Below are 13,426 nucleotides of genomic sequence, written 5' to 3' on the forward strand. Positions count from 1 at the left end.
AAACTTCCTAGATTCGCCTCCCCCCGCAGCATGATATATAAAAATATTCAAATCTAAAAACGAAAGTCATCATTTCTTTTCATGCAGGGTCCTTGATTTAAAGTGCCCAGTGAAGATCAAGGAAAAACATTGATTTATTTTGATATTGTTACACATTATAAAAACATAATTTAACTGGTCTTGTTGATGTCTTTTATGGCTAAAAACCTTCAACTTTATTAACAATGAGCAGAGGTTGAAGTTTATTTTGCTGTTAATTTGCATTTAAAACATGCATCCAACAACAGCTTGCTGTAGAAGAAAAAAGTGCCACCGAACAAATATTTTAATTTACGCACTGTTTAATTTTCAAATGCCCGCCACGCCAAATAGGGTGCCTATAATTGTTTTAAGAAAATATAATATGAATTACTTTAGTGGGTAAGTGTTTCAAGTTTAAAACGCAGAAAACGATCTTCAAATGAGTAAATAAACTACTGTATGCCAAAAGACTTGACACGAGGAATGAAAGAAAGTGACAGCACAGAGTTAGCTTTTGCACCTCATGCTAATATTGATTTTAAAATTTTAAATCCTCATCTTTTGTGTCTTCTCCTCATATGTTAAATTTGATGCTTTTTCGCGCTTTTCTTGTCAATTATCATGATTTTTGTGTCATAGATTTGCCTCAGCAATGATTTTAGCATTTTAAGTTTTTAATAAGGTTAATAGGAAAATTATTAAATATGTAGGGCATTGGCGCCGCAACTGTACAAAAACAGGATCGGTGTAACTACTCGTTTCCATTCCTACTGTCGAATCTCCTGTTTAATCCAGTCGAGAAGCTTGCTTATGTCAGTGAACGTGACATAATTTTTGAGGTCGCATGAACGTTTTTCTGGATCCCACAGGGACTGGCTCACTACACCTCTGATTGCCCATCTCCTCGAATTCTCGTCCCAAACGTAGAGTCCTCCGCCGCTATCACCCTTACAAGGACCGGAATCTGTAATTTTTCGGGTTTTTTTTAGCAGATTTTGAAAAAAATATAAGCTGGAGTTTTAGCTCTATGCCTCAAAGAATGATAAATCGAACAGGACTCCTTAGATTTAATTAAGTATGTATTTTGAGCTGCAAAAATCTTTTTTTTTACAAATAAAATAATTTTTCTCAATTAAATTACCATCTCTGTTGCCAGCACAAAAAGTCGTCTCTGAAGTTATCTGGATGTAATCTGGATTAGCTCTGAGGCACTGTTCATTGGTAACAATCGGCATGTCAACTTGCTTCGGTGTTTTAGAGATAACATTGCCGTATTCGTCCTTTCCCCAGCCGACCACCTTAAATAAAACAGGATGAATTAATCAATGGGAATTTGTTGAGCATCAAATAAAATAATCACTTTTCCAGTTTGCGGATACTTCTTGGTCGAATCCCACAAGCAGACGGGCCTGATGAAAGGTCCAAACGATGCTGGAACCTTGAATGTGAGAATTGCCAGGTCGATGCCGGCGTACTCGAGTTCGCCTGTGTACTCTGGGTGGGCGGCTATGTCTGAAATCTAAACTCGCACTTTAGTTTCAAGCTCTAGCTGTACTCAAATTTCAAATGAAAAGTGGATTATTAAGTTATAAATTATTTTCACTAGAAATAATGTCAGCGAATTTTGTGATATTTTTCTCCAATTCTTTTTATAGCTTTTTTCCTCAAAATCCGCAGTTTTTTAAAATTAATTTTCCCATCGGGCCAAAAAGGATGCATACTTCTGTGGCAGTGCTTTGTTCAGCGAAGTTGATAACATTGTACTTTCCCAAGTAAACCATCACATTTTCTGGTTGTTTCAACGTTGCGCTTCCTTGGGTCGTGACCATACAATGCGCAGCTGCAAAATTGGCAATTATGCAATCGATATTAAATTCATCTTTCAGCAGATAAACATGAAAAATTCGTTCCGCAAAAAGATATAAAATTTGATGTACCCACCAGTAATAACGTGTCTTTTAGTAACAAGAGATCCTCCGCAGATGAATGATAAACCTGTATTAGTGATGTCATAAATTGCGCTGAGCCAGGGCCACGCTCCCTTTGCCACGGTCTCGCCGTTCACAACCAAATTCGCCACTTGCGGAGACACTCCACATGTGCTGTATTTCTCTAAAAAATTTCAGGACGTTTAAAGTGTAGGTAATTATCTTAGCATCTGCTTATATATACAATACCTGTATCGACGGGTGCTTTAGTAGTTGGTGCCTGTGTCGGCGGAGGCGGTGGACGGGGGGTTGCTGTGGTCCTTTGTGTTGTCCATGTTGTCGTTGATCTGCAATCAGATTTAAGTTTTCGTACCTTTAACCTTTTCATTAACTTGATTATTTATTAGCTGTTTTAAAACATGAATATAGTGTAGATAGTTTGTTGAGTGTCTGCCATGCATGATGAAAAATAGACTTACATTATTTGCTGTGGAGCCTGTGGAACTGGAGCTAGGGCCGAGACTTGATTGATATCTACCCCATTATTATTACCAGGGTAGCTGTTCGAGGCAAAAATTATAGGGTATGGAGAAATCAATTCATGATTTAAGGTCACGTCTGTGTAGTAACCGTTGGATGTTCCTGCATGAAAAAATAAATATTAAACAACATTGTCCTTTGTTTCTAAATCATACCTGGGTGACTGGAGCATATTGATTGACGATTCACTACGATGCTTGTTAGCACTGGGATTGGATTTTGAGTGGGGAAAACCACTTTGTAAGTAACGGGATTTCGGTTTCCTTGTCTCAATCGGCTGATAACGTTGTCTTTGTGTTCGGTCAGATCAAGAGAGCCGGTGAAACTACCCTGCTAAGAAAAAATATCAATGAATATTTTAAATTAAAAAGATTCACTCGAAACGCACTCCCAGTCTGGCATTGATGCGAAATCCTAAATTCACGGTAACTCTTGTGCTATCTTGAGGTGGGGGTATGGCCAAAACACCTCGTAATTCACCGCTCCATGTATCCGCTTGATATTGAAAATATTCCGGACACGGGGATCTCGGCGCTGATTGTGAGAAAGATGTTTGCCTTGAGCTGACGCGATGATTAGGAAGCTGCTGTTGAACCGCGGGTCGGATCGACTGCGAAACGCACGCTATAGCGCAAATGCCTCGAAGAATAAGACTCATATTTGCTGTAGAGAGAAAGTTACCCAAATATTACATCGTGTTAATCTCAAAATTTCATATTATTATCATCTATTTGCCAATGCTAATTAAACGTGAGTAAAACATATTTTAAATAAAATAAGTTAGTAACTCTCACCAGAAAATCAAGCAGCTGCTGCTCTGAAACTCAAGTTGCCATATCGTTCCGAGCTCAAAAGACGCGCACCATCTCTCCAGCTCGCAAATAAAACGACTGCTTGAGGAAAACCTGCTTTCGTCGTCATGACCTCAGTTTTGTGAATGTCTTTCGTTGCCACCACCTCTTGAACCTGTGCGAGATTATTCGCAAGCTAGATGCTGGACCTGCAATTTGCTTGACACCTAACAGATGACTTTGCCTTCGGAGCAAAAAGCCTTGGAATTTGTTCACTTTTTCCTGGTGAAGAATTTTTAAACGAAATAAGCAACAGAAATCATTTCTAAATCGTGATATTTTTGCTTCATTTTTAATTGAAATGGATTAAAAACTTGAACTTCTTGTTAAGAATTGAAAGAAATTTTTAATTAGTGTATTGCCTCTTTTTGTCTAATTTTTAGTTTTATAATTGTAATTTTTTTTTTGCTTTTTATCCCTGAGCGAGGACCGGGAAGGGCGTGCACTGTACTAGCACGAATGCTGAAACAATAATAGCAATAACACCGTGAACGGATTACATGGGCGCATCGTATGCCGCACAGGGACCCAGCCCACTGAAAAGCCACTTGCCTCGTCCGCACCGAGGACCTCTTTGAAACGCTAGACATTCGTCCCGTTGTAACAAGCTATTGTTAATTGGAGTAATGAGATGCCAAATCACGCATGCTGGAAAGGTGCGAACCAGCAAGTAGCGAGTTTGCCTATAAAGCAATGCAGCCGGAGACTTTATTTACTTGTATTCATATACAACGTACGGTACATTAATTGAAGCTTCCCTCACTTCCTACTACCACAAAATTAAATGAAACAAAGAAGATTAAGAAACATGCAGTGTATACCTTTAAACTGCTTGTGTCGCAATTGAAGAGTACATTATTATGTTTTGCTACATAGCTGGATGGGCGGTCACCCATCCAGCTAGTGGCTGCAACGTATGCTGCTTAACTTTGATGATCTAACGAGAACCTTTGCTTAAGCAGAAATTTACAATGACCGTATGCGAGGAATTCGGATGAAAGTTCGGTGAAACAAAGTTCTATATGTCTTGTTACCAGATTGGTACTAAATAATGGTACTTATTTCCAATGATTATAAAATTATTTAAAAATATCACACACTGTTGCGTTTGCGAGAGCTTGCCACCACTTAGAACTTTAAATTATGCAACCTTTGCAACACAAATGCCTCACAGGTTGCCTATATTGTTAAAAAGAAGTTAGCGGTTGCCTTTGCCTTCTAGGGGCTTAGCAATCATTGCCTGTGAACAAAATTTATTCAATTTATCTCAAATTAACCGTTTTTGCAAAGAACTTAAATAACTTTAATGACAATTAAAACATCTTTGATCGTGTATTTATTTTATGACTTATTATTTATTGCATGTTACAAACTAGGAAATAAATACCTTAAAAATAATTACAAATAATTCATTTTTACATTGGTTTTTAAGTTAAACTAGTATTATCTACAGCAGCATAATCGTTGAGTTATTCTCCGTGAGGTGGGGCTGGTTTCGACGCGAACGCAGGGAAGAAGGCCTCAATAGGCAGAATCGGGTCCTCGGTGGCCATGGTGAATCGCAACTGCGAAGGGTGGACTCCGTTGGCGGGCACCGCGCTGAAGAAACTCAGAGGTTTGAACGCGGTGGCCGAAGACGTGAGATCCGTCACCCTGCTCGCGTACGATAAGTACTCGGGAGTGGTGGAGCTGACCGGCATGATAGTGGTCATCTCCTCCATTTCTTGCGTCGTGCTTTCCATATCCTTGTCCTCATCCTCCTCGTGTGGGACAACAATTTCTTCTGTGGTCGTGAGTGGCGCCTCAGTGGTGGTTCTCGTCCTCAGCAGTGGCCTTCTCTCTTTGTTGTACAGGCTTGGGATGGCCCTCCTTGCGGCGGCGGGGGTTGTGGTCAAGACGTCTGGTGCCTCAGTGGTAGTGGCGGTAGGGTTGCGATACCGACTGGACAACGGTGGCCGGGTGTATCTGTTCATTGAAGGTCTGAAAGTTTGTCTCTCTACTGGCGCCTCAGAGGTTGTCGTTGGTAGCGTACCGACCTGGAACCTTCCAGGTCTGGTTGCCTCAGTGGTCACCTGTTCCTCCTTGTTTTCCGATTGTTCCTGCTGCTGACGCAACCTCTCCTTGATGTTGTTCAGGCTGAAACGAGGCCTGGATCCGTTGAGTTTTGCTCTCAGTCTGCTGCTGATGGAGGCGGTGGTGGTCAGGGGCGCGGCAGTCGTGGTCGTGACTACTGGAGCCGGAGCTGCGGTGCTCTCGAACACCTCTGGGCGTTTCCGCTTTGGTGGGATGGAGAACAAACCTTCCGTGGAAGAAACCTGATTTGGCTCCTGGGGATTGGGTTCCTCAGGAACGGGCTGTGATTCGAAAGCCTCAACACTGCTCGGGAAAGTTTCCTCCACGGTCTCCTCAGACGGGGAGTCTTCGGGGATGATTTCTTCCTTTTGCTGTTGGTGCTGCAGAGGGAACACTGAAGGGTAGTTTTCCTGTTCCACTTCAGGTTGTTGCTCCTGAACCGACTCCTCGGTCACCGCCGGCTTGGTCGGCCAGCTTGGAATAGGCCTCCTGTGCACATTTCTGTCCTCCTCAATTTCAGGCTGTGGCTGTTGTTGCTCCTCTTCTTCGACAACAATCACTGGCTGCGGTCTGGGCTTGGGGCGACGACGTCTTTTTCCCTCAACTGGGGGACGGGGCCGGCGCCTCTTCAGGGGCCTCTCTTCCTCTTGCAGTGGCCTCGCGGGGCTGACCTCTTCTTCGAGGTCTTCTTGAACCACTGGTGCAGTTGCGGGGTGAGGTCTCCTGATACGAGGCCTTTCCTCCTGAAAAACATTTAAAGAAAGTTGAAAAAATTTTGTCTTTTGGGCGTTGTGTTAAGAAAAAATTATGTTAATGCCGAGGCGTGGGAATATTTTACTTTCTGAATTGCTATATAGCCATTTTAAAAACCGCTTGTTCCCATATGCATGAAAATGAACACGTGCAACCAAATTTCCCACGAAGTGTGACACTAACATGTATTTCACACGCTTCTATTTTTTTTGTTAATTTTAATTTAACTTCTGGTATTGAACGATTTTACTTACTTGATGTGTGTTCTCCTCGGCTGTTAGGGTGACGATTGGTTTTCTGGGTCTCATTTTGAAAACAGGCACTTCCATGTCGTCATCAAGTTGCTCTTGAACTGGCGCAGGGGGCCTGAAGGGTCTCCTTGGTCTCACTGGCTCCTGCTCCTCTTCCTCAACGTGCACCTCAGGTTGAGGCCTTCTGTGGATCACAGGGGCCTCCGTGGTCCAAACGGGGACCTCGTGAATTTCAGTGCCTCTGTGCATATCAGGGTCGATCGGCGTGGCCTGAGTAGCGGGGCGGGGCTTTTGCTTTCTTCTCCTCACAGGTGGCGGTGACGAGGGGGTGTCAATCTGATACTGGGGTGGTGCATTTACCGCCAGGTGGTGCACTCCTTGGATAACCTCGTTTTCGTACACGGACGGCTCAATGAAAGTGTTATCCTGAGGGCGTCTGATGGAGGAGGATCCTAAATCGAAGAAGGCCGGGTTGCCAAAGACCTGCTGAGTGCTGACCACTTGCTGTTGCTGCTCCGGCTGATGGTGCAATTTCTGCTGCTGGTGGACTTGCTGTTGGTGGTGCTGCTGATGGTGCACTTGTTGCTGCTGGTGCTGCTGCTGGTGCTCCTGATGGCTTTGAGAGGCGATGGCCAGTTGCAGCGGACCCTCATTGTATTGCTGCGGCGTGAAAAAGCCAACCGTCGGTTCAGTGGGCTCCACCCAAAGATTTTCCGGAGCTGGAGGAGATGGTTTGAAACGCACTTGCTGCTGGGCGCTCTCTTGGGCAATATACGGTCTCAAGTGTCCTGCACCAGGTCGGTTCCTGCGAATCGGGCGTCTCTTACTCTTCGCTTCTTGCTCTCCTGGAAAGCGGACAGGGCTGGCAGCGAATGACGGAGTCGAATATGAAGACGCCGCGGCTTGGGCAACCCGTTTTTTCGCTCCTTTTGCAGCGATTCTTCTCGGGGGAGGAACGAGGTCCGTATCGCCATCGTAGCCTGTTGGTGCGACCGCCACTTGATCCAAACTTGGTCTGCCGCTTTCTACTACAGGACGCCAACCACCAGTGTCGAGTGCCTCGTGCGGCTGTAAAAACAGTTTTTTTAGAGATATAAATTCTAAATTCACTACTGCGCCAAATAATAATGAGGTTACTTACTCCTCACTTTAATAGAATAAAATTGTTTCAAGTCGCAAGAAGGGAAAACAATAAATTGAATTTGAGGGAGAAATTAGAAATTTCGTGAAAACGAATCGCAATCTCACAAAAATGCAGTCGCGACTTCACTGCAGATAAACACGTCAAACGTGTGTTAATTACACCGTGCGCGAACTTCAGCGTGCCGGCTCTCATCTAGATAAGAAAGTGCACGCTCTCATGCGACGTGTCTGTACGTGCACTATCGGCACGGCAGACGCCTCACTTAATTTGTTCTAGATTCTTTCTGTTATATTCAGAAAGGTAAAAGTCAAGATATTAATGCTATTTGTGTTTTGTTAAAAATCAATTCGTGCATGATCGGGCGCAGAATTTAAAATGCGATGCACTTCTGGGTCATTTGTTCCATTTCCGCGCTACTTAATTGAGGTACGAAGCACCTACCGCGGCGACGTCATGCCTATGGGAGATCCTCCTGGCTTGGCTGCAAGTGGCCAGCAGGATGCAGCAAGCGGCCAGGGTCAAGACACCTGCGAACATGAGTAAAATTGATTGTCTGCGCTTGCACAGTATTGAGGGCAGCAGAAGGTGAAATTTGCCTCTAATCTCGATGCTCCCGCAGTGGCGAGTTGGCATTACACGTTTGCTCTTTTATATTCATTTTTATAGAACATATGGCGCGACACGATTCGGAAAATGATCAAGCGGAGAGACTAATTTTTAGAAAGTGCACATCATCCGTCCTGATGGCCGATTTTCTCGATTAAAAGCAAACTCGCACCGTTCGTCAAAGTCTGTTAGGAGATTTCAACGCCAGGCCACCGCATTATTTTTCACTTTTCAAATCAAACACACATTAGAAACCACTTTCGTCGGTCGTGTGATTGGAGCTCTTTTGAGCGATGGACCGACCGGTTGGTTGGTTGGCGACCGCATAATATGTATATATAAAAACGCAAATATTTAATCACCTGAATTTGCTGGGGCAGAGCTAGACGATTTCTTCATGGCTGCGCTTTGTGTCCCTCTTGCGCGAACAGACAGGCACTGTGGACAGGTGTAAATGTTCTCATTAATTAGTCAGTCTCGATTGACGTTAATTGGGTTAGTTCACTAATTCACTACAATTATCGAGCTTAAAATAGCGATTTCCGGCGCGAGCCGAGAGGAGTCGGGTCTTTCACTTTTAAAAAGGCGGCATGCACTCAAGCAGAAGAACAAGGCCAAGCTAGGAAGTGGAGTATTTAACCTGTTTTGATATAATAATAATCGTAATATCATTCATTTCCTTTGCTCTCGCGGCTACTACTTTTATCATCGTCCGGCGGCGTTGCGTATAGTACTAGTAATCCGCGGCGAGCATCTGTGCTCCGCTGACAGTTGCTGCTCTCTGGCCAAGTTTCTCTCATTAAAGACGAAAAAGTGCTGAACGGAGAGAAAAGAAAATCGGTGAAAAGGGATTTTGCGTGAAGAGAGGAGCGCTTCTTTGAGGTTCTAAAACGCACCTCGCGGCGATAATCATCCTGATCAGCACGCGTCAAATTAGGCGCTTTTCATCAACACTGCGCTAATACGCCACTGTTGGGCGAAACAACGAATTTATGCGTTTCTAATAGCTGTGGAGTAGCAAAAGTTGTTAGGCTATTATTTTCATGAACCAATTTCACACTTTTTGACCACAGAAATTTGTGAAACTATCAATGAAGGAGAGCTATCTGATTTGATTATTTTGTCTTTGCAATAGGAAGTGGCTTCATTTCTAAATTTAATATTAATTTTGCCTCAATCGACAGTAACTTATTGCACTGGAAATTTAAAAAATCTGAATTATTTTTTTAAATAAATATGGAATAATTTGCATAAGCTTTATATATCTTCAATTTGAGTAGATATTATTTTTTACTGATAAAAGACGTAATTTAAATTGTGCATTTTTCTGATTGAAGCCCACAAATTAGCCAAAAGGATTTTCCTTGAAATTAGTATTGCGAATAAATAACTGAGCTGTTATTCTTATCTACTCATTAAGGACGGAAGACAATCAATGGATTTGGATGCTAGTGTTGCTCGCTATTTACAAAAAAATATCAAAGTAACCAGGACACTATGTGTCGAACATCCTCACTTCTAAGGGAGATTTCATTGCTTTGTTTTTGCTGCTACGTTCATATAGTCTTAATTTGAGGCTGGATACTTATTTCAATTTTAGCAGAATAAAATAATGAAATTATTTAAGAAAGCTATCCATTGCTTTTAAAATAGCACTACGTACAATCGTATGTATGACAATAAAAATTAACAAAATTCCTCAGAACTTCATATGTAGACAAAAGAAGAATAACATCATTTATTTCTGGTTAACCTAAAAAATTCTAGTTAACTAAGTAATGCATTAAGAAAAAGCCATTGTGTGCACCAACTTAATTACGCACCGCAAAAACAAAAGCACTGGAGTGTGCGACACTTTTTCTGTCAAAAAAGAGAAACTCCGCGTGTATCGCGCATTTCTAGTAAGTAAATAAAGATTTGAATTTTAAACAGTGATAGGACTGACCTCATGTGCCCTGGGACGCAGAGTGCAGTCCTGTGCGGTGTAGCTGTCCTTTGGCACACGCGCGGCAGCTAGCTGTCAGACGGGCGGACGGACGGACGAGCGAGCGAGTGTCTGCGGAGCGACTGACCGAGTGGGTTAGAAGAAGAGTCTTCTTTCTTTCTGCAGGCCATCCCGGCTGGCGAAGAAAGTAGGGCCCGTCCGCCGGCGCGGAGTAGAAGGGGTTTCTCGCAAAGCGACGAGAAACCAACAGCTCATCCAACTCACTTGTGCTCTTCTCTCGTCTGTTCGCGTTCGCAGCCGCTGTACCATTACATAATTGGATCTCGCGTGCTTTGGGGAGCACAGCATCTCTCGCTATCCCTCGCAGCAAAATCGTTCGTTGCCTCTAATCGCATGTTAGAAGATGCTCTAAGAGAGAGAGAGAGAGACATGCAAACGCGCGGGCGCCTGTAAGCTGTCGTTCTCCTGGTTTCCGCGTGCTTCGGGCTAATTTTTAATTTGCCTGCTTCTGGGAGAGCTCTAACTGATTTTAAACACGTCCAAAACCTAACATGATCTCGTTCCAGCTTCCGTTTTAATGGTCCTGCGGTGAAAGTTTTATTTCTGGAATTTTTGCACTCGCGAAAAGTTTTATTGGCATTGGAGTTCTAAACGAATCAAACTTTTCGATATTTTTTTCTGAAAGAAAAGATTAGCAAAAATACTTTATGCCTTTACTTGAAATTCTATTTAAAAATTAGGATTCATATTGCCGTTTAAATTTTTGAGAACAACGGCTCAAAAGTTTGCTTGCCAACTAAGCATTGTCTCCTTATTGTAAAACCACGATTTATTTTATAATTTAGGGATTTTTTCCTAAAAATTCGCACACCATTGGATAGATTGCGACGAGAGGGATCGACATTAAGCAAAAAATCCTTTAATAATTGTTCTATAAATTTGGCAAAATCTGAAATTGAACTGTTCCTCGGTGCTGATTTCATTATTGCACTTTGTAGAGATAAACTTTTCATAAATTTCACTAACAAATAACTCAATAATGAACTTCTTGCTTCAGTCGACAATGCAAAATGTTCTTAACTTTTGGCCTGGAGAGCTCTACTTTAAATGATCGTAATTTTATCAAAGGGTACATACACCGTTGACACAAACCAAACCCAAATTATGTCATGTCGGTGTCCTCAATGCAAGGAAATTACTAATTATGAACCATATGAAATACATTTGCTAAAAGCGAACAAAACTAATAAACCAAAATAATCTACTCGCGGCCATACTTTCCAAAATGAAAGTGCTTTAATTTAGATTTGTTTTATTTAATCATTGTGAAACATCTATTTCCTCGCAGGTCAAGAGTCTCGAACTGTTAACAAACCAATTAGTGTAGTTAGTACTGGTATCTCGCAAACCTTGTTGGTTTATTAATTTCATCATGAATAATTTTCTCCTTTCACGCATCATAAAACGATCAAAACAAAACGTTATAGCATCATGAGGTAACTCTCAGCAGGTACATAATAAACCCACTCTATTTTCGTAAAAACTAATTTTCAGAAAACTTCGCCTGTCCAATCTAGAGTTTGGTTTCAAGTTAAAAAGTGAAAGAAACTAGCAATCAGTTTAGCATCTTAGGACGATAACCTTTCTCGGCTTTTGGAGCCATAATTACGCTTTTTACTTTCCTCTTGACTGGCAAATCTGAGAGGAAGTTATAATTTATCTCTCTACACACATGTGGGCACCGTAATTTTTGCTTAATTAAGTTTTATGAGGTGGTTCTGCGTTCCGCCTCAAAGCCAGTGATCAACAGCGAAATTCGCCAACAGCCATTCTATTTTCCGACCTGCACCAGAGATAAAATCGGAAGCTGTTTTTAATTTATACACGGCTCACATCTCAGGCGTCTGTCTGTAGAAACCAACCTTGCAGCAAAAAGAAATAAAAAAAATTGAGCTGGTTTTCACTTGGCTGCACTAAACTCTCACAAAAACGTAAACAGACGAGACATTTGCATCTCGACCGCCGAAAAGCGTGCAGAAAAGCAAAGCCGCGGGAAAAATCTTATAATGGAGAAAAATTGCCAACTGAAATTCGTGACAAACGAAAATCTTGTCGTGCTTTTTCGAAAGAAAGCAGATCTTCTATCCCATCTTATGGGGCCTTGAAAACAATGCACACACAGCAGCTTTCCTGCTGTGGCAGTGGCGACGTATCGCGTGCCGTGCGCTTTGTGGCTTTGACTTCACAGACGCGACGAGCGTCTTTCTCACACAAAAAAAACACAAACACCTGCTGCTCGATCTAATAATCCATTTGCATGCGCTGGTGACTACTGACAATTAGCACGTCTGCTCCACGTCGGACGAAGATGTTCTTTCCGCAGAGCATATTTCCAGGTTTGTTTATATGAGTGGATGAGTAATGCCGTTATCAGCTCGGGAAATCGCCATGTAAGTACTGCAAAGCCGAGTATGTCTTAAAAAATAAAAAATTGAAAAATAATTACGTGAATTATTTAACAATGAGATTTTTATTTCCTGAGAAGTGTTACAGTGAATTACTCGCAAAAATGTTTAAAAAATTAGGTTCATTTGTAATGGATTTTAAAAAAGAACATGTAACTTCAAAATATAAAAAAATATGGCTAGTCTCTTTTAGACTGAATTTTTATTCCGGTGTTCCTAAAATAAGTGACATAACCTGGATAATATGATGTACAAAATTATTCCAATTTACCTTCAATAAAAAACTGGCTACCTGAATCGAATTTATTTATTTATTGATTTGGTAAGAAGGGCACTTCCTTAAATTACTCGTTATGTGCCGGTGCGGCAGTGTCGTAAATGATTCTCGGCCTGCTCCCTGATCCTGTTTTTGCCGCCCAGCCTAAAGAAGGTCGAAAATCGTGCCAAGAAGAGCGTCCGAGTGAAATGGCAGTGCTAGAATCAATGTTACCCTGGTTTGCTTGGCGGAAGACCGAATTCTGCTCACATTCTCGCACCTATTCGTGGCGAGCACGTCGCCAACGGTGTGACCAGTGCAGCATTTCAATGACAAACGCATAATAGGGGTCAGCCAGGTGAAATTCTCCTCGCCGGTGCGATTACTTTCCAAAGCAAACACATGCGAGGCACAAGTGAGATTCACTGTGTTTAATTCGAGCACCAGTTTCCTCCTTACCTCAATGACCGGCCATGATAATAGTATAGTATGCGTATATAGCGGCGCGCGCGTTATGAATTCCTCTTATGGCTGCTCCAATATATGCAGCACGCGAGGTTTCCTTTCCATGCATTTATTTGATTGATGATAGA

At 42.2% G+C, this 13,426-nt stretch overlaps 2 protein-coding genes across 3 annotated transcripts; both read right to left on the reverse strand.

The window, feature by feature from the left end:
* Nucleotides 1-110: 110 nt before the first annotated feature.
* Nucleotides 111-3,444, reverse strand: LOC135940277 (serine protease gd-like). 2 transcript variants are annotated; one of them, XM_065485094.1, is made up of 10 exons: nt 3,284-3,444; nt 2,878-3,152; nt 2,645-2,819; nt 2,429-2,591; nt 2,199-2,296; nt 1,963-2,133; nt 1,743-1,861; nt 1,382-1,540; nt 1,163-1,319; nt 111-985 (listed from the first exon to the last, which is right to left on the reverse strand). In XM_065485094.1, exons 2-10 carry the CDS (start codon nt 3,145-3,147, stop codon nt 789-791), a joined length of 1,509 nt encoding a protein of 502 aa, XP_065341166.1. In that variant the 5' UTR covers nt 3,148-3,152; nt 3,284-3,444; the 3' UTR covers nt 111-788. The 2 variants fall into 2 exon arrangements, with proteins under 2 accessions (XP_065341166.1, XP_065341165.1); XM_065485093.1 differs by having other exon boundaries at nt 2,645-2,822.
* Nucleotides 3,445-4,673: 1,229 nt separating this feature from the next.
* LOC135939635 (titin-like) lies at nt 4,674-10,346 on the reverse strand. Its single transcript, XM_065484116.1, has 5 exons — nt 10,113-10,346; nt 8,530-8,605; nt 8,003-8,088; nt 6,421-7,485; nt 4,674-6,156 (listed from the first exon to the last, which is right to left on the reverse strand). The coding sequence occupies exons 2-5, from the start codon at nt 8,564-8,566 to the stop codon at nt 4,810-4,812; spliced, it is 2,535 nt and encodes an 844-aa protein (XP_065340188.1). The 5' UTR covers nt 8,567-8,605; nt 10,113-10,346; the 3' UTR covers nt 4,674-4,809.
* Between the last annotated feature and the right edge of the window lie 3,080 nt (nt 10,347-13,426).

The sequence above is a fragment of the Cloeon dipterum genome, chromosome 3, assembly GCF_949628265.1.
Source record: "Cloeon dipterum chromosome 3, ieCloDipt1.1, whole genome shotgun sequence".
Taxonomy (NCBI): Eukaryota; Metazoa; Arthropoda; class Insecta; order Ephemeroptera; family Baetidae; genus Cloeon; species Cloeon dipterum.

What these genes read in the sequence shown, in the direction of transcription:
- LOC135939635 (XM_065484116.1), bottom strand. Translation starts at nt 8,566, where the DNA reads ATGAAGAAATCGTCTAGCTCTGCCCCAGCAAATTCAG. An exon ending in ATAGGCATGACGTCGCCGCG is followed by an intron (nt 7,486 to 8,002) that starts GTAGGTGCTTCG and finishes CTGTTTTTACAG; the next exon opens with CCGCACGAGGCACTCGACAC. An exon ending in CCGAGGAGAACACACATCAA is followed by an intron (nt 6,157 to 6,420) that starts GTAAGTAAAATC and finishes AATGTTTTTCAG; the next exon opens with GAGGAAAGGCCTCGTATCAG.
- LOC135940277 (XM_065485093.1), bottom strand. Translation starts at nt 3,147, where the DNA reads ATGAGTCTTATTCTTCGAGGCATTTGCGCTATAGCGTGCGTTTCGCAG. An exon ending in AATATGCTCCAGTCACCCAG is followed by an intron (nt 2,592 to 2,644) that starts GTATGATTTAGA and finishes TTTTTCATGCAG; the next exon opens with GAACATCCAACGGTTACTAC. An exon ending in TAAAAGACACGTTATTACTG is followed by an intron (nt 1,862 to 1,962) that starts GTGGGTACATCA and finishes CCAATTTTGCAG; the next exon opens with CTGCGCATTGTATGGTCACG.